The sequence below is a fragment of the Eptesicus fuscus genome, chromosome 3 (genome assembly GCF_027574615.1).
Source record: "Eptesicus fuscus isolate TK198812 chromosome 3, DD_ASM_mEF_20220401, whole genome shotgun sequence".
Taxonomy (NCBI): Eukaryota; Metazoa; Chordata; class Mammalia; order Chiroptera; family Vespertilionidae; genus Eptesicus; species Eptesicus fuscus.
In genome coordinates, this window is record NC_072475.1 from 7,474,295 (window position 1) to 7,497,563 (window position 23,269).

General features: G+C 46.0%; 1 protein-coding gene and 1 non-coding gene across 6 annotated transcripts in view; one reads left to right on the forward strand and one right to left on the reverse strand.

Annotated features, from left to right (window-relative positions):
- The first annotated feature begins 3,513 nt into the window (after positions 1-3,513).
- The window catches only part of PKNOX1 (PBX/knotted 1 homeobox 1), a 59,363-nt gene continuing 39,607 nt past the window's right edge, over positions 3,514-23,269 (forward strand). For 4 of the 5 annotated variants that reach the window (XM_054713570.1, XM_054713571.1, XM_054713573.1 and 1 more), the window contains exons 1-3: positions 17,343-17,543; positions 20,811-20,879; positions 21,893-21,999. In XM_054713570.1, coding sequence (XP_054569545.1) covers positions 21,949-21,999 — 51 coding nt within the window. In that variant the 5' untranslated portion in view covers positions 17,343-17,543; positions 20,811-20,879; positions 21,893-21,948. Of the gene's footprint in view, positions 3,615-17,342; positions 17,544-20,810; positions 20,880-21,892; positions 22,000-23,269 lie in introns of those variants that run through there. The other variant, XM_028151847.2, reaches the window with a different exon arrangement.
- On the reverse strand, positions 22,360-22,492 carry LOC114233058 (small nucleolar RNA SNORA51). The gene has a single exon (XR_003619180.2). It is a non-coding gene; the product is annotated as a small nucleolar RNA SNORA51 (small nucleolar RNA).

A 23,269-nucleotide genomic window follows, 5' to 3' on the forward strand; every position in this document is an offset into this window, starting at 1 on the left:
AGGCAGCCTATCAATGATTCTCTCTCATCACTGATGTTTCTATCTCTTTTCCTCTCTGAAATCAATAAAAATAAATTTTTTAAAAGAAAAATTTGAAAACCTTTACATATAATTACCAAAACCTAAGCTGATTACAAAAGACCCATCTCGTTGTTACACAGGCTTCTAACAGTCCTTATTAGGCAAGCGTCTGTGTTCCTTGTTCATATTGAAAGTAGAAAAGGAGACACCCAGCACTGGGACGAGGGCTGTGACCTTGTCTTCATTGCACCGTGGGCTGCAGCGAGCCTGGTCTGGAAAGTTTTTTCCCCTTAAAATGACCCAGATTCCTGCTGGCTCTAGAATTTGTGAGCACATTTTGATTTCCGGTAACAAGTTTATTCTTTAATCTTTCCACTGATTCTGGTTAATATTTGCACATAACAAAGGTTTTTTATTTATAGACAAATATATGTGGATGCAGCAAAACCAAAGTGCTGCCCAGCCCAATAGGCATCGAGGGAGATGGTGACACAGCCGCCAAGAAGGCTGCTTTCCGACCGAGCTCACAGGTCCAGCCCAGGCTTTGTTCTCTCTCTCTCTCTCTCTCTCTCTCTCTCTCTCTCTCTCTCTCTCTCTCTCTTTGAAAATATGCTGCAGAAAACGAAACTCTGATGTCTCCAAAGATGGTAAACATTCCGGAAGATTAGGAAAATAGCCAAGAATGAGGGGGCAAGAAGAAAAAAACTTTTTAGCTTGATATTCCTTTTGTTGTTGTTGTTAATCCTTGCCTGAGGATATTTTTCCATTGCTTTTTAGAGAGTGGAAGTGGAAGGAAGGGAGGGAGGAGGGGGGAGAGAGAGAGAGAGAGAGAGAGAGAGAGAGAGAGAGAGAGAGACATAGATGCAAGATACATGGGTGGGTTATGTCCTGCACACACCCTGACCAAGGCCAGGGATCAAACTTGCAATTCAGGTGTGCCCTCAGCCAGGAATCAAACCTGCAACACCGCAATGCATGCGCTGATGCTCTAACCACTGAACACAGCCAGGGCTTGATGCTCCTTTTTGGGCTTTGTGCTGTCCCAAGTGCAGGAGGGCAGTGCACCAGCTCTGCTCCCTCTCCCTTGGGCATCCATCTTGGGCCACCCAGGCGGGGCCACAGCAGATCTGTGTCCCTGCAAAGGTCAGTGCAGCCAGCTGGAGTACAAGGAGGTGGCAGAGGGACCCTCAGCCAGACCACTGAATCTGGGTCCCTTTTTATCTCCCTACCCCACCCCCACTCCTCCTCAGCCAGGTGGTGGATAGAGCCCCTCCAGGTGGGAGTGTCCCAGTGGGAGGTGGGGGGTGCTGAGAGCAAGAGAGGAACTCTCTGAAGGGCACACTGACCACTCTGGGCAGATAGGAAGCAGCACTACAGGGCTTGAAAGCATGTTTTCTGTGGCTGATCCTCAGCTTATGATCCTCATAATTCTTCTAGAAGAACCATGGGATGAGTGGCTAACTTGGACACAAGCCTTCCAGGGTTGTCCACAGAGGCCTTGGCCATCCACAGTAGAGAAGGAGGAAATGGTGCAGAAAATAAAAGAAGCATGCCTGCTCTCCGGATGGCCTCAATGTGCCATCATAGAGGTCTAAATAGAGAGGAAAAGGAATACTGTCTTTATCAGCATTCTCTAGAGAAACAGAAACAATTGAATGAAAAAATATATATGTGTATATACACACACACAGATCTATATCACTATCTATCTTTCAAGAGACTGATTTTAAGGAACTGGCTCATGCCATTGTGGGTGCTGGCAAGTCTGAAATTTGCAGGGCAGGTCGGCCGGCTGAAAATTCTGGTAAGAGTTGATGTTGCCGTGGTCTGCTGGTAGGATTCTTCAGGGGACCTCAGAATGTTTTCTCGTAAGGCCTTCACCTGATTGGATGAGGCCCACCCACATCTTGGAGGGTAATCTGCTTTACTCAAAGCCATACTGATTTAAATGTTAATTTCATCCAAGAAATACCTTCAGAGCAATATCTACGTAGATTTGTGTTTAATCACACAATTGGATACTCTAGCTCAGCCAGGTGGACATATAACACTAACCATCACAGATACCAAAGCTCAGGAAATAGGCCGGGCCAGCTGCACACACTTGTGTCATTTCACAGTTCTGGCTTCCTGTGCTTCCTGGTTCATAGGTCAACACTCAAGGCCAGAGCCACACCAACCGGGCAAGGTGGGAATGTTTCTGCAAAAATGAATGGTCAAGCCAGGTGTCACTCAGTGGTTGAGCCTCAACCTATGAACCTGGAGGTCAGGGTTTGATTCCCGGTCTGGGCACGTGCCTGGGTTGTGGGCTGGATCCCCAGTAGGGGGTGTGCAGGAGGTGGCCCATCAGTGATTCTCATCATTGATGTTTCTATCTCTCTCTCCCTCTCCCTCCTTGAAGTCAATAAAATATATATGTACATATTCATATATATACATATACATGCATATATACACACATCCCATTAATAAAAGCATAATATGCTAATTAGACCGGGTGTCCTTCCAGAAAAGCTGGTGCGGGCAGGAGGGGGTTGGCCTACTCTCGCATGAATTCTGTGCATCGGGCCTCTAGTACATGTATATTGAAATGAATGGCTAGCCGGACAAACCCCATGCCTCTGTACTAGGGCAGGTGAGGACTTCCCTTCGAGTCTTGGAGAGCAAGGCCACGGCTGGGACCCATGGGTGCACTGAGACAGCCTTTGAAAGTCCACCTTGGGAAAGGCTACACTTTCCATGTCCCCCCAGGGAAGTCACTTCACCTGCTGATAGGGCCTGCAAGGGTCGCCTGGGGGACAGGTGTACTGAAGGCAAAGCGCCCACGGACCTGAGGCGTGCCAGCATCTGTGGCTGGAACCCGCACGCCGGGACAGACGGAGCCCAGGGCCAGGCCAGTTGTTGGGCAGAGACAGCCGGCGACAACTACACCAGCCGCCGCGGCAGAGAGCACACGTACGCACCCGCCGTGCGGTCCGGGCTCGCGCCCACCCGGAGGCGGCGGGGGCTGCACACAAAAGGGGCGCGCGCAGGCCGAGCGGGCTCGGTGCCGGGCGCCCGTGAAGCCAATCTGCAATGGCCTCTGAGGGCAGCGCGTGTCGGCCCGGACCCACCTGTGACGGGAGCGCGAAGTGGGGCTGGCACCTCTTTTCCCCACGGTCCCGCCCACCCCAGCCCGCTCCTCCGAACTGTCCGGGCCGCTGGAGAGAGCGCGGAGGGGGCGTGGCGCGCGCCCAGGTCACGCCTTCGCTGCATAGTCATGAGGCGGGAAGCTCGGCTGGCTGGGGGCGGGGCCTGGCTCGGGCGCCAGGCGGGGGCGGGGCCGGCCGCAGCCCGCCCCCGCCTCACTCTCCACCCCCGGAAGGCAGGCCCCGCCCCGCGCCGCTGCGGCGCAGGGAAGGGGCGGGGCCCGAGTCGGGGTGGCCCCGCCCCCTATCTGAATATTGATGCGGCGCGCGTCGGCGTCGCCCTCCTCCCATTGAGCGAGGCTGTGTCGCGTGGCCTAGCGTCGGCGTGACGGTTGGACGCGGGCGCGGCACTGCGGGTCCCGATTGCTGCAGCCGCTTGTCAGTGTGATGAAGATTGGCACCCAGGTAAGCTGTCACTCAACCGCTCCGCCACCGCCGCCGCTCCGCCGCCCCGTCCCTATCAATCACGCTGGCCCGCCGGCGCCGCAGCCGCCACCCCATCGCCACCGCCTGGGTCTCCCTGGGCCGCAGTCGCCCGGGAGGGCCGCGCCGGACCCGCCGCCCGGGGCAGGGGGCGGGAGGGGGTGCTTGTGGGGGGAGGGGAGCCAAGGACTCGGGGAGGGGCGTTATCTGCTGGGCAGCCGCGGGGGCGCGCCCACCCTGTTTCTCAGTGTGGGTTTACGGACGCGGAAATTTCTGGAAGCCGCCGCCGCTGCCGCTCGGGGCCCGTTGTGAGGCGCGCGCTCTTAACCGTTCCTCACGGAGCGCGGCGCGCGCCCGGGCGCAGGCGGGGGCGGGGCAGGGGTGGGGGGCGCGCGGGCGCAGGCGGGGCGGGGCCGGCGTGAGGGGCGCGGGGGCGCGCGGGGGCGGGGCCCGGCGTGAGGGCCGCGCGGCCCCGCGGTTGGCGAGGCGGCCGCGGGGGGTGCTCCGCGGGGCGGGAGGCGGGAAGATGGCGGGGGCGGCTGCCGGAGGGGCGCACCCCGTCCGACCCCGTGCGCCTCAGGCGGTGCGCGTCCCGCCGGCCCTGCCGGGGTCGACGGGGGGCTCTAGGGGGGGGGGGGGGCCGGATCCTGGGGTGCGGACCTGAGCGGGAGCCGGCTGCAGCCGGACGGGGTGCTGGGCTGTGCGCCTCGGGCCGGGGTTCCCGGTTCTGGAATTAGTGAGGAAGGCATCGCTTATGATAAACGGCCGACTTGAAATAGCGAGTGGACGTGTCCAACTTGGTCAGGCGCTCGCCGGAATGGCACGTTCCTTTAGAAGCCGTGAGTCACTTCAGACACATCAGAAAAGTGGAGCCTGCTTTATTTCACCCCGGGGCCCTGGAAATGCCCCGAGCCGCCCTGCGACACCCGTCAGGGTCCCCTCCCGAGGTGTGACCCCTCGGTGCCCGGAGGTGCTGCCGGCGTGGGGGTCGTGGCCGAGGACCGAAGGCTGGCGGGAGAGGGGAGTGGGTGGGGGGGGATGTCCCTAAGCAGATGTGCGTTTGGTGAGTTTGATCGCAGCCTTGCAACCATCCAGGATGTATCTGACGTGTCAGGTATAATTTAATTTAATAATTTAGATGGTAAGAGTTCGCTTTCTATAAAAGCTACTGTTGTTCTTTTTTTTTTTTTTTTCCTTAGTAAGTGAGCACCTTCCACTTTAGGGTAAAGGAAACCTTCGGCTTTAATTGGGTATAACTATGATTTTTCGGACATCGAAAAAGGAATTATGTTGACACAATGCATCATGTTGAAATAAATTACATAATACGTTATACAGTACATGCTAGATGTTACAAAGGAAGGACTGAAGTTTGCAGGTAGTTGTAGGTGATGCACTCGAATCTGGTACATGGGTTTGGAAGATGGCAGACTGCACATCTACCTGCCTTTCATCACCTTCCCCCTCGTCTACTGAGTGGACAGTGGCGTGTGCATCATCCCCTTTCAGTATTTGATTGACTGTCCGGTGCACCATGGAGCGGTGCTGACTGTCGGGGCTTTCTTGCCCAGCAATAAAATGCGCTTCCTACTTTAGAGACTTGAAAGGGCGTTGGGGTTGGTGCAACTGGTCTGAAACAGGACTGGACAGATGAGGTTCTGTGCTTGTGATTTCAGTGTCAGCAGGCGGCATGTTAATGATGCTGGGTGCAAACGTCTTGTTGGGTCCTGTCCTCTAGTTTACATCTCTTTACATCTGTGTCAGTGTGTTGTAACTTTAGGAAAGTACTTCACGAGCAGTAACATTCTAGTTATAACTTTCATTTTTGTTGCAAATTATTAAGCATTTTGAAACGGTTTAAAAGAAAACCCTGAAACTGCTACTGATGCAAAGCATCTGCCCTTGGGAGCCTGTCCTGTGTTCACCTGGCCTCTGGGCTCTCTGTAAAGATGTTGTAGATCATCGATTTTCAGCCTTTCTCTTCTCATGGCACACTAATTACTAAAATTCTGTGGCACACCAAAAGTATATTTTTTTGCCAATCTGACAAAAAATAATTGGTTTAACTTGGATTCATTCACACCAGACAGCTATTGTGTTGGCTGTTGTCATTTTTTATTTGACAATCTAAGGGGAAAGGGGTCAGTGCCCCTGACTAGTCAGGGATTGCATGTTTTAAAAATTCTTGTGGCGCACTGTTGAAAAAAATCACTGTTTTAGATAAAATAGGATCAAGAAGAGAACCCATTATTACTGAAATACAGTTATCAAAATATCGAACCAAACTGGTGATGAAGGTCCTCATTGCCCTTCATTAGCTGAATTAGTAACAGACTGGGCATTGGCTGTAGTAATTCCTTTGCAGTGGTGAGAAGTAACTGACAATTTGGGATTTCTGAAGCAACTCTAATGCTTTGTGAAGATATTTGTGGTTTCTTTTGGTGAAAAAGCTACAGGTACTGCTGGAAAGCCAAGATTTAAAAAAATTTTTTTAATGATTTCAGAGGGAAAAGGAGAGGGAGGGAGAGAGAAACATCAATGATGAGAGAAGCATTGATCAGCTGCCTCCTGCACACCCCACACTGGGCATTGAGCCAGCAACCCGGGCCTGTGCCCTGACCGGGAATCAAACCATGACCTCCTGGTTCATGAGTTGACACTCAACCACTGAGCCACACCGCCTGGGCTGGAACTCCAGGATTTAATGTTTACCCTCATAATTGAGTGAGTACTAGATTTCAGCCAGAGATTATTGCAAATAAAGGTATTTTTTCTCAATCAAGTTCACAGACACCAAGTTCAGAACTTCTGCACCAGAACTCACCTTGCCCTCAGCCCATCCATTAGTAGGAATATGTGTGTGCCCTGTTTTCCTTCCTAAAATGATTGTACTGATGGCAATGGGGACGAGGAAATAAAAACAGTTCAAATAAGGGAACTTAGAACTTAGCAGGTTGGGGTCATGGAGGGTGAGGGTGAAGAGAAGCTGCAGGAGCCACATGGGGGCGCTGTCGTAGACCATTGCGACAGACCACACACGGCTGTGATAAGTTAGCCTTCTGTTTTGTACAAGCTGTTTAAGAAGACACTGATGGGAAGGAAAATCATCCTCTACCCTTCACGTTCTGGCTGGACTAATAATCAAATTAAGACAGATTAGTAGGAGAAAAATTAAAGTTTAGTTACATGTATACTTTGGAGAGACCCAGGAACACTGAGTAACTTGCCAAATTGTGGAAGCCATCATCTTAAATACCACCTCAGCTAGTGACAGAAGATGACATTGGGGGTGGAGAGTCTTTTATGGGAGGTTACTAGGCAAAACACAGAAAACCAGCCTGAGGTTTTTCTGCAGATTTAACTCCCTGCCTTTTCTGACAGTGAAAGCAGGACTGGTGCAGTGAGGGAAACCCCCTTACAGATGGAGATTGCCCTTACAAATCTAATTGAGTTTTACAAAGGTTAACTTCTAGGTTTGCAGAGCTTCTAGGTCTGCTGTTTCTTAAAATTAACCAGCCTAAAATAATCAATATGCCAAAGTGGCATATTTGGCATCGCAAACTCTGTTCTCCTTCAATATAGGACATGGAAATACAGTGTAGAAAAAATTTGAACTGGAAATCTTTAGAATAAACATTCAAGCGATGATTGACATGATCATTTGGTGGAAAGGCCTGGTTGCAAAGGTTGTCAAATGAGGTTACTGCATCTGCCATGTTGTCCTGCCAACCAGAGTGTGTGCAGAGTACTGCCTGCCACCAGGTGCCATAAGGCAGGCATCTTTGGCACGCCTCTAGCCCAGTAAAGCCATGTGAGGTGAGGCTATGGGCATGTTTACTGGAAATGCTGCTTTTCTTGTTCGCCACCCGTGGCTGACACAGAATGACTGGCTATTTAGTCAGGTCTCAGGATGGCAGGGAGCAGGCTAACTTAAGTCCAGGAGTCTGTGGTCCATCAAGGATAAGGAAAATTGGAATCTAGCGGGATTGCAGGGATCACCATAGTGCTGGGCCTTGGGGCCAGTTTTGGGTCCTGGCAGAGTCTGGCTGCCCACATGGGGTCTTGGCCATCCCTCTCTGTTGGACTCTAACTCTCCACTGTCTGTTCCTGCACACTGTCAATTGCATGTTCTCCACCCCCCTTTTAGCTTGGGCCCAACTCTGCCGCCTCATCCTCTTCCTCTTTCCCTCCACCCCACCTAGGAGCTGCCTGGTCCTGTCCCCAGGAACGGATGGACTCCTGCCATCTACACAGCTGCCCCCTTTCAGCAGGGTCTGTAGTGGGGTTGGGTCACTCAGAAGGGACTGTGGATTGATAGGTACTGTGATTGCAGTTTCCAAAACAGTTCATTATTTTTTGCAAAAATAATGCATCAATGGGACCTTGCTAATCTTTCAATATATGTTATATTTTGTCTAAGACATTTTATCAAGATTTGTACTTTTTGCATTAAAAAATTAGGAATTTAATTTTGTACTTGTCTAAATTCAGTTATGTGTTTATGTATATTTTTTAAAGTTTTATTTCAGCAGAATTTTCTGCAGCATAAGTAGGAATACCTCTGCAATCCTCTAGAGCAGCAGTAAACCATGGCACTGTTAACATTTGGGACTAGAAATGTCTGTGTGGAGGAGGTTGGTCCATGCATTGTAAGATTTTAGCAGCATTCTTGGTCCCTACATACTAGAGGCTAGTGGGACCCTAGCCCCAGTTGTAACAATAAAAAATGTCTTCTGATATTGCCCAATGTCCTCTGGGGAAGAAAAGTCTCACCTGGTTGAGAACTACTGATCTAGAACAGCATTTCCCAAAATGTATTGTGTAGAACCCAAGTTTAGTTGGATATGCATACATTTTTATGTATTAATCAGTTAATCTATTTTGGGTTGTGTTTTTAGCCATCATTATTATATACTAGAGGCCTGGTGCATGTATTTGTGCACTGATGGGGTCCCTCAGCCTGGTCTGTGCCCTCTCACAATCTGGGACCCCTCGGGGGATGTCGGACTGCCAGTTTCTTTTTTTTCTTTTTTTTAACCTTTTGCACTCGGATGTCGAGTGTGACTCCACACGGTTAGCATCGGTAGCAGGAATCGAGAAAAAAGCAAGCGAGTGCAAAGGGTAAATATATTTTATTACTTTTTTACAGAGAAGAAGGGAGAGGGAGAGAGAGTCAGAAACATTGATGAGAGAGAAACATTGATGAGAGAGAAACATTGATCAGTTGCCTCCTGCACACCCCCCATTGGGGATGTGCCCGAAACCAAGATACATGCCCTTGACAGGAATCGAACCTGGGACCCTTGAGTCCACAGGCCGACGCTCTATCCACTGAGCCAAACCAGTTAGGGCCAGACTGCCAGTTTCTGCCCAATCCCTGCAGGCCAGGCCAAGGGACCCTACATGCGCTGGGCCTTTAGTATGCATGTAAGATCTTTGGTTAATCTCTTCCCACCCTCCCACCTCCCCCCTTTCCTCAGATTCTTGAGTCTGTTCCCTGTTTCCATGCCTATGCATTGAGCATCTGCCCCCTGGTGGTCAGAGCACGTCATAGCTACTGGTCGAACAGTCGAAAGGTCACTTAGGCATACACACACACACACACACACACATATATAGATATAGATATAGATATAGATATAGATATAGATATATAGATATAGATATAGATATAGATGTTTTTATATATTTACATAATCCAGGTAAATATGTTTTTTTATTTTAAAAATTTAAGATCTCTTCATAATTTAATGGTTCTATTTTTTTCTGATTATGTCCATGACTAATGTGGCAGAGCCTTTTGAGCATCTCATTTTTTATATTTTCTGTGTTTATTTTAGCCTCCTCTGGCCTAACAAGCTTAGTCAGATCCCAGGGGACCTAAGTAGGATGGTATCACTGCTGGGCCTATTTCTATGGTGCTGTCTCCCAGCGCAGACAGTGCCCTAGGAAGAAAGATTGTATGTGTGAGGGGGCCCTTGCCTTGAAGGAGTGGGGTTTCTGTTTTTCATAAAACATATTCATTGACCCTTAACAATAAATACTACATGAAAGGTTTGAGTATCAGTTTTTAATGATGCCAATGATAGTCAAGGTCTTAAAAACTGTGATGTGAATTGAAATTCTATCCAGCTATACTAGACCAACCAGCTCAGAATTTACTAAAACAGGTCCTAAACCACTAAAACACCTTTGTGGTTAGAGTTTTACTATGTCTTTAGTGAACATTTGTAGACTTTTGACTTGGAAATATGTTTTTTGGACAGATTTATTTTAACAGAATGTTATATTTATGATTTTATTTTATTTTTTTTGTTAATCCTCACTTGAGCATATTTTCCCATTGATTTTTAGGGAGAGTGGAAGACAGAGGGAAAGACAGAGAGAAACATCAATGTGAGAGAAACACATAAATTGGTTGCCTCCTGTACAGGCCCTGACCAGGGCCTGGGCCGGGGAGGAGCCTGCAACCAAGGTACTTGCCCTTGACCAGAATCGAACCTGGGTCTCTTTGGTCTGCAGGCCGACACTCTATCTACTGAGCCAAACCGGCTGGGGCTATGATTTCATTTGAATATTAAACTTCAAGTGGTACTTCCCCAAGCCTTGTTTGAACAATAAAGTGATTGCTTGGCAAATGTTTTCCTCAGAATGTGTTATTGGCTGAACCCTCACTGGGATGGGGGATGTGAATGAAGCCAGGATAGAAGAGAGGGGACAGGTGGATGACAACTCACTGAACTATAGTGATGGACATTTGATTGTCCTAAAAGGTATCTTGGAAAAATATATATATATTTTTTGTATAGAATTTTGACAATTTTCTTGGATTCCTTGACAGCTTTCTTTATTAATAATATTAGCAGGTTTAGTTTGGAAAAGTATCATCAATTAAATATTCTGAGAAAATATTAGCAGCCACAAAGAAGATGTCAAGATGTCGGTTGCAAATGTCTCTTGACTCTTGCTGTGTCCCCAGTTCTTTCCTGGCTCCTTAACCATCTCTCTTCCAGTCTATAGTTACCATAGACTTTCTTGCATTACTGTTAGTGGAATTGATTGTGCTCGTCAGTTTAACAGCTTTGGAGAGCAGCCGGGGAGTTACCCTGCTGAGAAGGAAAGTGGCTAGGTGTGGCAGCTCCGAGCTTTACTGCATTGGGCCTGTCTGTAGATTAAATGCCAATTGCAAAAGACTTGATGTCCCAAAACTGAGTTAGAGAGCAAATTAAAAAAATATATATGTGTTGATTTTAGAAAAAGGGAAACATTGATCAACTGCCTCCTACACATCCCCAGTGGGGATCGAGCCTGCAACCCAGACATGTGCCCTGGCCTGGAATCAAACGGGTGACTTCCTGGTGCATGGGATGATGCTCAACCAACTGAGCCACACTGGCCAGGTTAGAGAATAAATTTTTGATGGATAAAAGAAGTTATGAACATGTCTCTATGGCAAAACACAGAAAACAGATATATTTTAGGCCATGAGTTGGCAAATTGTAGGCCTCTGGGCCAAGTGCCACTAGAGCCATTATAAAGGAAAAAGATTTTACAATAGAAACAGTATGTGGCCTGCAAAGCCTAAAATACTAATTAGCTGGCTCTTTACAGAAAAGTGTGCTGACCCCTCAGTCATTTCAGCTGAAACAAATTTGTGTCAGTCTGGATAAATGGAATCAAACAGCCTAAGTCTGTTGGGGAAATCCTATCTAATAAAGGAGTAATATGCAAATTGACCATCACTCCAACACACAAGATGGCTGCCCCCATGTGGACACAAGATGGCCAGCAGGGGAGGGAAGTTGGGAGGGACCAGGTCTGCAAGGGAGGGCAGTTGTGGGCAATCAGGCCAGCAGGGAATGGCAGTTGGGAGGGACCAGGCCTGGAAGGGTGGGCATTTGGGGGCGATCAAGCCTGCAGGGGAGGATAGTTAGGGGTGACCAGACCTGCAGGGGAGGGCAATTAGGGGTGACCAGGCCTGCAGGGGAGGACAGTTAGGGGCAGTAAGGCTGGCAGGGGAGCAGTTAGGCATCAATCAGGCTGGAAGGGGAGTGGTTAGGGAGTGATCAGGCTGGCAGGCAGAAGCGGTTAGGGGCAATCAGGAAGGCAAGCAGTTGGGAGCCAGCAGTCCTGGATTGTCAGAGGGATGTCCGACTGCCCATCCAGGTAGGATCGGGCCTAAACGGGCAGTTGGACATCCCTTGAGGGGTCCCAGATTGGAGAGGGTGCAGGCTGGGCTGAGGGACACACACCTCCGTGCATGAATTTCATGCACCGGGCCTCTAGTATGACTAATAAAGGGGAAGATAAGATATTGTCCCTCAGTAGACTGTCTTGCTGTGATTGGTATGTAATGACACCTGTGTAAAAATAGGGCCTAGGTAAATAGCTCTTAAGTCATAATTAGAATAATAAAGGAATTCATGTGAATAAATATTGAAAGCTAAATCTAGAAATCTTTGCTTTTTGACCAGTTCCTATTGCTTCATTGCTCCTTTGTTTTTCCCTTTTGCTGGCATTTGAGCCCTGAGAAACTCTGCTTTGCTGAAGTCAGTATATAGAGCTTAATTCTTTCTTATGGGTACCACCTGGTCCAGAAGCAGTTGTTCTGAAACCCAAATGCCACTGGGAAAGCAAGGATGCTTCTTCCTCAAGAGCTTCTGTGTGCCGCACTCGCTGTGTTCTGGGGCTGAGGAGCACTGTGTGAACAGGCTGCTGGAGAGCAGACTCCAGCTGGGCTGGGAGGTACTGGGCCCTGTGGGTCAGAAGTCAGGGAAAGGGGCAGGGCTGCAGTAGGGCTGGGCCAGACAGCCTCACTGGTCTTTGGCTTATTAGGGCTTCTTTCTAGAAGCCACTCTCCCCAACCCCCACTTTTTCTTTGTCTTCATATCTCTTTTGAAAGTGACAATTATAGTGCAGAAAATGAAGATGAGCCTGGAGTGTCTTGTTTTACCTGAAAGCAAGAAAGTTATCAAGAATTACGAGGGTGTGTTAAAGGCTCTAGGAGGTAACTGAAGTTGCTTGCATTGGCCAAAGATGGGATAATTTTGGGGAAATATATATATACACACACACACACACTTTTTAAAATTTATTTTTATTTTTTATTTTAATCCTCATCCGAGGATATTTTTCCATTGATTTTTAGAGAGAGTGGAAGCGAGAGGGAGAGACAGAGAGAAACACCGATGTGAGAGAGACACATCAATTGGTTGCCTCCCGCATGCCCCGACCAGGGCCAGGAGCCTGCAATCAAGGTACGTGCTCTTGACTGAAATTGAACCTGGGACACTTCAGTCACAGGCCAACGCTCTGTCCACTGAGCAAACTAGCTAGGGCTAATATACTTATTTTTAAAATGTTCAAACCCATGAGATGATAATGTACTGAAACAGCCTCACTGGTCACTATTGGAGAAGGATAGGGAACTAGCACATTGTTCTGAAAATTGATAGGCAGAGGGAAAGAAGCAACTCTTAAGAAACCCCATAATTGGGGCTGTAGTGTGGAGAATGGACTTGGGGTGGGAAAGCATGGCCACGGGAGACTGTTCTGAAGGCACTGCTGGGAGTTCAGAAAATGGAAAGGTGATGGGGAGCTTGTTTAATTTGCTGCATCATAGCATCAGGGAGAGACTTCTTTCCTTTTCAGTAACTTGTGTTACGGTGTTTGGAGTTGCCTACTTCCAGACTTTGTCAGGAATGCCACTTCTTCACATGAACACCAGGCTGTCATTTTTTTCTTTGGACTTGTTAGTGTTTGCAGAGCAGAGTTACATGCGTGTGCAGCGTGGGCATCCTTGCCATGATTGAAAGTCATTCGTGGTGTTTACCTGATGCATTGCCTTTTTCAACTATTCTCTTAAATGGTGTTTCCCATTTTGAAGGACACCATAATTCATAGTTTGAATTGATGAAATTAACATTTGCAGGCATCAAAATTGAACGGATTGTCAAATACTGTCCTGATTTTCTTACGAGTTCTACAGTTATCTTAGAAATAAAGTTATTGTGTTCTTAGAAATAATGTGTAGAAGAAATGGGGCTTCAGAGCCAGAGTCTGACCTCACAAAGGTATCTTAACCTCTTTGTGTTCTGTAAGATGAGGACAGTGTTACAAAGCATCTGCTAGAATGTTCTGGTTCCTATTAGTGGGAACCCATTAGTGGCATAAAACAACCATTTTATGATGCTCATGGATTTGAGGCCAAGAATTTGGAAAGGATGCAGTGGAAATGGCCTGTGCCTGCTCCACAATGGTTGGGTCCTCAGCTAGCAAGACGCAGAGACTGGGAGTGGCTTGATGACTGAGGGCTGGAGTCTTTTAGAGGAATTTTCTCAAATTTGGAAGTTGATACTGGCTTTCAGCTGGGGTCGTTGACCAGGACTCCTCTATGATGACTCTACATGTGACCTGGGCTTCTTCACAGTATTGGGGTTGAGGATGGGGGAGTGTGCTTTCTCACAGCATGGGAGGGGGGGGCTTCCTCACAGCATGGGGGCTTAGGGCATCAGAAGTAAGTGTCCAAAGAAGGTAGAAGCTGCTTCACACTTATGACCCAGCCCAGGAGTCACACACCATCACTTCCACTGCATTCTCGAGGTTCCAACTGAGTCTCTAAGGTCAGCCTTAAAAGTGTCTTATGTAGGTCTTGAATATGAGAAGATATTTCTTCCCTCATTTTCCCTTTCCTACTCTCACAGCCCCGTTGTGATACTGACAGGACAAAGTGAAGATTAAACGTAGAACAAATTCTCTGTACATTTCTGCATTAACATGGACTATATATGTAGCTAGAACTGTGACATGGAGCTTTGAGACAGTGTTCTTCCAAAGCTCTAGAGATTTTATCTTGCAAGTGCTTCTGCTTTATCCAGCCCGGGCCACCCAGAGTCAGTGTGCCCATGTTTAAACAAGAGAACACACGATTGACCACAGGTACAGTGTGTTTGAAAAACAGCACCAAAACCCCAGTTTCACCAGCACTTTGCAGGAATTGATTAAGAGAGATTTTTGTAAAAGAATCAAATTCTAAAGCTTCCTGCATTTTTGGCAATTTTTCTTCAAGCCCTGGCAAATCTAGTGTCTTATTTCTTCTGTTCCAATGGCCTATTTATCTATTGTGTTATTACACACTTTTATGTTATTTCTGTAGTCTTGTAGGATACTTTAAAATTTGCTATTTCTTAAATCTTTTAAGGGTAATTTAACTATTCATGGACCTTGATTCCACCGTATACATTTTAGGATAGGTGTTTTTTTTTTAGTTTCTAAACAACAGGAATTTTTGTTGGTATTACAGCTGCAAGATTTATAGATAACTACATGTACCAAGAAAAACCAGTAGACTCTCCATAAACTGTTAGGACTAAAGGCCCTAGTGAAGTTGGCGGGTACAAGGTTAGTCCATACAGATTAGAGGGCACTTCTTTATCCAGCAGTCTACCACAAAGTATAATGACAGTGAGATATTTTTGACAGCAGCAGGAAAAACTAAACATGTTTAGGAATTAATTGGACTATGAGCACAGGAGACCTCTGTAGGAGAGGACCCAGGCTCTGGACTAGGGAGACCTGACACCATAGAGGTGTCTCCTGCCCAGATTAATCTATCAGGACTTTTTCAGCATTGGTATAAAGGTGTTTCTTGTTTTGTTTGCTGCTCTATCCCAAGCACTTACAACACAGCCCTTTACTGGAGAAGACCTTCAGTAAATCTTTGTGGATGAATGACGGGCACAAATGCTAACAAATCGTGGGCCCTGCCTTTCAGTTGGCAGGCTGCTGTGAGACTTTCTGTGCTGCTCCTGGATTTAACCACCATGCTGATGATTGATGATGGGTGACTGTAATCGATTTCACTGTTCCTCTACTGATGCCATGTAGGTTCTGTTTCCACTTTTTATTAATATGGATAAAAAACATTAGCATCTAGCTTTTCTTGCCATGTTTAATGCCCTTTCAAATGAGGCTTTTGAGCACAGAAAAGATAATTTGAGGTTATTTTAAAATCAACATTTATTAAGGCCACAAAGTTACAGGCTTATTCTGTATACCTTTATGTAGAATTTGCAAGTTTTTTGTTTTCTTTATGAATTTAGTATATTTTAACCAAACTTCACCCTTAAGGCAGCCTTTGATCAACTCAAGGTGATCCGACTAAATATACCATTTTTAATGATCAGTCCGTCATAACATACACAATTGGAATCATAATTTTAAGTTTAGTGGATTTGATTTTCATTTAAGCACCTTATATATCTGACCAAACAAGTAAAACCTCAGGTATGTCTAATAATTTAAAGTTATATTTACAGTGAATCTCATGTTCTCAAGCTTTCCAATCCTGTCTACCAGGGGGTGAGCTTCATGGTCAGGGACTTGGTTTTGTTCACTGCTGTAATCCCAGGACCCAGTATTTGTGCCTGGAAGTTGATAAACTTGTATAAATGAAGAAATGTTTGCAATCTTCATTAATTTCTCTCTTATACCTTTTCACTGAAAAAGAAATTATGTCTAAAATCAATAATGCAATTATACCTTTTAAGTTAAAATCAAGGCTAAAATTTAAGATTAATTTGTTATATTTTCTTAACTATTAAAGCACCTTAAATGTCAAATACATAGATTATTATGAACACCAAAATAGTAAAATCTAAATCTTTCACAGGGTTTAACGATACCATTAAAGCACTAAGTCATCTCAGACAAGAGTGCGCAGACCACACTGGCTAGAGAGCTGTGGCCGGGAAGAGAGATGAGGCCTTGCCAACTTCAGGGCCTTCTTCTGACCTGCATACTACACCTTCTTTTCTAGTCTCTATGAGCTTCTTAGCCAGCTGGAACCTTCCCAGATTCATCCATATTGTCTGAGCAGGAAAGACTTCACCACCAGATCAGTTTCAGCTAATCGTTTATATCTGGGCCTTTTTTGATAAACTTCTCTTATTCCAGTGAGCCTAGACGAGAAAGCTGAAAAATACTAAAATGTCAGTCTCTTAGATTTGGCCCATATTTCATATTTTTGTCTGCCTTTAAGGTCATAGCCTGAATGCTACAGTCTCTGGTTGATTGAAGAAGAATGCGATATTTTTTCATGACTGACTCTACATATAGTCACATTGTTTTCCAAACCAGTCATGCAGTTTGTGAATTCTAGGACTCCTTTAAAGTTCCAAGTTTTACTTCATCTTTGCTGGCAGTATAGTTGTTTTAAATTTAATAATTGCTAGATAAAAAGTATATTATTTTAAAATTATATAATAGTATTTTTTTAATTACTAATGAGTTTTACTATTTCTGTACATGAATAGTGGAAAGTTGTGCTTATTTCATTTGTATTAGTCTAGCTGGAACTCTTGAAAGGGTACCAAAGTGACAACTTCAACAAATTATCACTGGGTGAAACTTGTATAAATAATATTCTATGTCTGACCCTTGAACACCATGGTATTATGAGTACATTGGGTTGGCAATTCTTTGACTTCGATTTTAGAGCCCCAAGTGATGTTAGGAAATTAAGGCACTGTTGTTTGAGTTTGAACATAATAGATACTTACTTTCTGTGTAATGGGGGGAAGAAATGGGAATTAATTGATTATTTCTTAAACTCTAGTTAGCCGTTGGTTTTTACGTAATGCCCATTAAAACATATTATGATAAAGAAAGATTAGCTTTGTTGACCATCATCCTCGGGTCAGATGCTTTCAATTATTTTCCAGTTGATGATAGGTATCAGTTAGTCACTCAGATTCTGTCTTGGGCCTGCCTGAGCCAGCAATCTGAGGGTCTATAGCTGAGCAGATCGACAGAGGCCTTGACCAGAGCAGAATGCCACCTCCTAAGCCTGAGAAGTCTGCTGAGATGAGCCCTGTGAATTCTGCTGAGACCTGTTTGCCTGCCGTCTTGCAGGTACCAGTCGGTGTTACGTTATGCTAGAGTGGAATTTGGAAAGGAGCTCCACAAATTACGAGCAACAAATTTGCAAATGGTTCTTCCATGTGGTGGCACTGGTTGCAATGTCTACACACACACACACACACACACACACACACACACACCTGTTGGCAGCGGTCTTGAGCAGATGGTGCCATCTGCTGATAACTTCTCTCCAGCTTCTTTGATGTTCTATAGGAATATTGGTCACCATGGTAATCTGCCTGTATGTTTACTGAACAATATACTATAGTCATATAGAATTTCCTTTGTTAAAATTCCTCACATGGTGTTTTGTTGTAGAGAGAGCACATATTTTCAAAACTTTTGACACAAATTTCAAAGTTTTCCTTTAGAATAGTTGTACCAGTTTGTATCAGATATTGAAATTTTAACCAGTTTTGATAGAGGAACTGCAAATCTATATGTTTTTGAAATAAAATTCTGACTTCCCCCCAGTATTTATTACAAGCATTTTAAGACACAAAAAGTTAAAAGAGAAGAGTCATCCTCTACCACCTCCACTCAGCAGTCGAATTTGGCCACAATTTGTGTAAGTTGTGTGTGTGCTCTTTCTGACCATTTAAAGTAAACTTTGGAGGCCCTGTCCGGGTAGTTCAATTGGTTAGAGCGTCATCCCAATACACAAAGGTTGCAGATTTGATTTCTGGTCAGGAAACATATACAAGAAGCAACCAATGACTGCATAAATAAGTGAAATAACAAATCAATGTTTCTCTCTCCCATCTCTCTCTCTCAAAAAATTTTTCTTAAATCGATCAAAATTTTTAAATAAACAAAAACTGTGGATACATAACCATACCCCTAAACATCTTAGCCCTTGCTCTTCAAAACAAAGATGTTTCCATTAGCATACAGCATGATCACACCATCTTAACACTCAGTCTCTCATGCTGACTTAAATCAACTTTATATATATATATATTAATTTCAGAGAGGAAAGGAGAGGGAGAGAGAGGAGGAAACTTCAATGACAAGAGAGAATCACTGAATGGCTGCCTCCTGCATGCCCCGCCCCCCCCCACCCCGGCCTGGGGATTGAGCCCGCAACCAGGGCATGTGCCCTAACCAAGAATCGAACTGTGACCTGGTTCATAGGTCGATGCCCAACCACTGAGCCACGCCTGACTGGGCTCTTTTGTCTCTTAATTCAGAACAGTTCCCTTGCCTTTTTAAATTTGGTTTGTGGGCACATCCTCAGAATTGGGTAGATCTCTCCAGTGTTCCATTCTGTGTCCTTTTTGGGAGTCCCATCATGTTCATTTGTCTCATTACTATTGGTGTGACTTTTTACCTTTTGGAAGCTGCTATGTGAGGGCAGGGTCAGGCAAGGGTCAGCCCTGAGACTTGATCTGCAAGGGCAGTTTGGACCAGATTTGCATTTTGGAAAGTGGAGAATGGAGGGAAGGAGGGTAAAATTAGAGGCCACAGGATCTCCTTCCCTGATCAAGGTGTGGGCGGTGATACAGACGTTTCTCTGCCCTGGGGCACAGGGCAGATCACGGCACCCTGGAGAGCAGATCAGGGCACTGGGAGGAGGGCCAGGATTTGGTCAGGGCAGAGACCATTGGGAGATACTCAGGTTGGCAGACGTGTGGAGCCTCTCTCTCAAGATTTGGGGTCTCAGGGCAGAGAGGGCAACATCGTGATGACTACACATGAGCTCCCTTCCCAGCAGTGGGGTTGCCAAGACTCACTGCCCCATGGTGTAATGGCCTCTTTAGTGAAAAGATATCCTCAGGTTGAAAGATGAATTAGCCAACTTCATAGAATATAATGGGATTTATTATAGGGTAATTTTCTTATGGGAAGATTAGGGTTGAAGCAGCAGAGGACCTAGCAGTTTTGTGCAAATTATACAACCCCCCCTCTTTCCCAAGACACCTGTTACTGCACTGTTTTTATAATATAACTCAGGTACTAATGATTGTCAAGACAAAGGGACAAATAATGCAATAGCACCAGGAGCCATCCCTCCTGGTGGTTGACACTGTCACCAGTTTGATATATATTTTGGTAGTTGACCTGGCCATTACTAACAAAAGTGTTTATGGTTACATTTTAGGGAATACAGATAATCATTAACTAGAAGGCTTTGATATGCTTACTAAAGACAGGTTGGTCAAAAGCCACAGCATGAAAGGACACGAAAATGAAGACGGTATTTGTTCACACCTACATCTATGCAACGGATTCTCTCCTCTCCCCTCCCCATGTGACAGTGCTCAGCCTTTCTGTTCCTTCAGCCTCAGCTATATTAACATGGCTGACATCCCCTCCTCAGTCCTCCTCCTCCACCCATGTGAGTGGCATCTCTTGGTTCTACTCTTGCCCTGATGGCTGCCGCTCCTCATTCTGGGTTCCCTCTTCTTTCCAGCTTTCTTACATGGCCCACCTCCTCTCTCTTCCTGGCTGGTCTCATGCCGTTTGGTGGCTTTACCTACTGCCTTAGGGTCCTGGGGTTGCCGTAACCAAGCCCTGCTCACTGGGTGGATGAAAACACAGGAATGGATTCTCTCAGGGTCCTGGGGGCCAGACCTGAAATCAAGGTGTTGAGGGGCCACACTTCCTCTGAAGGCTCAGGCCTCCTACCACCTGGTGGCTGAGTGTTCTTAGCTTACAGCAGCATTGCTCCAATCTCTGTCTCCAGTTTACACAGCCTTCCCCGCAGCTACGTCTCAGGTCTTTTTCTCCCTCCTTTTTTTTAAAAATAATTTTTAAAATATGTTTTTTTTATTGATTTTTTTTTAGAGAGAAGGGAAGGGAGAGGGGGAGAGAGAGAGAAGCATCGATGAGAGAAAAACATTGATTGTCTACCTCCTGCATGCCCCCTTACTGGGGATCGAGCCTGCAACCTGGGCATGTACCCTGACTGGGAATTGAACAGTGACCTCTTGAAGCATGGGATGACGCTCAACCAACTGAACCACACCGCTGGGCTTCTCCCCCCTCTTAAAGGATATCAGTCATGGGATCCTGAGCCTCCCTACAAACCAGGATGATCTCATCTCAAGATCCTTAATAATCACATCTGTAAAGACCCTGTTCCAGATAAGGTCCCATTCACAGGGACTGGGGCTTAGGATGGGTGTATCTTGGAGGGCACAGTGTGACCCCCTTTGCACATATAAACCATATCCTGATAATTACTGAGTTTATATTTCTTGGATTTCTGAGAAGCATCTCACACCTAAAATGTCCTGACTTGCTTTCTCTTCCCAGGCCATAGAACCTGTTCCTCACCATCTGCTCTTTACCGGGACATGCAGCTCTGCTCTGCTAGTTGCTCAGGTGGGAACTTTGGACGCTTCCTTGACCCCGCTCCCACACCCAACCCCAGGCCATCTGCAAACCCTGTGCTCTCAGTCCCCCTTGTCCACATGGCCCCCTGCCTGTCCATGGCAGTACTTCCCCACCCTCTGTGTGTTCCCCAGTCACGTAGCCTGTCCTTCACAGTCAGAGGGACCCTCCTAAGACATAAGTCAAGTCACCCTTCTGCTCAGACCTTCCCAGGAACACCAGTCTTCACCACGGCCCATGAGTCTGTGTGAACTGGTTCCGTGTCTCCCACTCCCTTACCTTCACTCCTCCTTCACCACTCTGCTCAGGCACATCAGCTGACCCATGTTTCTCCCAGGCACTATCAGTAGCCCTGCCCCCAGTCATTCTCTATCCCCACCTGGTTTTCTTCCTCTCAACATTTCTGACACTTACTTGTGTGTTGCCAGGAAAACAAACCATTATTCGCATCTCCGTATTATACATACAGATGTTAGAAGAGTGCCGGCTCAGCCTCCCTGAGCACACCTTTGTCATTCCAGCCTGAGCTCCAGTCTCCCTGTCTCAGCAGCCCCGATCAAGTCATTGGGGTCTCAGTACCAGTATCTTCTCAGAGAGCCTGCCCTGTCACACGTCAGGGAGCCCCTTCACTCATCTCTGTTCTGACACCCTGTGTGCTGCCTGACCTTCCTCGTGTTTATGGTCCCGCAGCCCCTGGCCTTGTCTGCCAGGAAAGCAGGTCCTCCCTAGAACAGTGTCCTTCCTGCATGTTTAGACATTCACTAGACACTTGGGCAAATGAATGAGTAAATCCAAATGACTGAAAAGTATGATAGCAAGTCAGGCCCTGTGTAAGAATAAATGTGATCGCCAAGTAGGGTGATGCTGAGTAGGATTTGGCATAAGGAGAGTTTTTTTTCCATATAAAAATATGTATTTAAAAAATTACATGGATGTTGTGGAGTAGGGAGGGCAAAAAATGCACTGCAATTGTTAACTGATGCTTTTCTGCTTTTATTTTCCAGATACCATTTGCTTTTGACTCAAGATGATTTGATGTCTTATAATAAACTTATTAACCATGATGGCTACACAGACATTAAGCATAGACAGTTATCAAGATGGGCAACAAGTGAGAGCTTAAGTTTTTATTCTGTGTTTTAATTACAGTCAGTCGAATTGGTACTAAAAATACAAGCAATGCTTTGCATATTAATAGTTCAACTTCCGTGAGATTGCAGATTCAATTTTAGTATATTATTCATTTAATATATGTTCAAATTATTTTCTAAATAATACTAAGATTGCTAGTAATTTTGACTCCCCTAAATCATACTTTCTTGGACATTTGCCTTTTTTTTTTTTTTTTTAATAGAGCCACAGTCACTCCCTGGCCCAGCTACCATGCCCCAAATAAAGCTACAGCCTCAGCCCTCTCCACATCTGCTCTTTGCCTGGAAGTGAAAAAAAGTCAAATTCCAAACGTCCTTATCTCCGTTTCCCCTATTCACAATACAGACCAGGCAAAGGGCCTGGGCTGAGCTGTATGTGGGGTAGGTTTACTCTGCCTCCTCTTTCTGTGCAGTCAGTGTAAGAACACAGCCTATGGCCCTGGCCTGGTAGCTCAGTTGGTTAGAGTGTCGTCCTGATATGCCAAGGTGCAGGTTTGACCTTGGTTCAGGGCACATGCAAGAAGCAACCAATGAATACATAAATAAGTGGAACAGCAAAATTGATGTTTCTCTCCCTTCTTCTCTCTAAAAGATAAAAAATAAAAAGAACACAGTCTGTGGTAAGCACCAGGAGGCCTAGGAATTTGCTTTTTATGTCAGTGTTAGCAGGGCCAGTGATGAACCTGCAACCCAGGTACTTGCCCTTGACCGGGAATCAAACCTGTGACCCTTCGGTGTGTGGGCTAGAACTCTAACCACTGAACCACCAGCTAAGGCTGTGAGTGTGGTTTCTTCTTTTAAATATACACTGAGTGGCCAGATTATTATGATCTCTGAACGCATAATAATCTGGCCACTCAGTATATATATAATATATATAGATATAGATATAGATATAGATATAGATATAGATATAGATATAGATATAGATATATATTAGAGGCCCAGTGCATGAACTCGTGCATGGGTGGGGTCTGGCCAGCCTGGCCAGGGGGAGGGGACATGGGCGGTTGGCCGGCCTGCCTGCTGGTCGAATTCCTGGTTGAGGGGACAATTTGCATATTAGCCTTTTATTATATAGGATATACACTGAGTGGCCAGATTATTATGCGTTCAGAGATCATAATAATCTGGCCACTTAGTGTATACAGGCAGTCCCCGGGTTACGTTGGACTCGACTTATGTCGTTTCGTGGTTACGTTGCCATCTCCCATTCATAAAAAAAAAAAG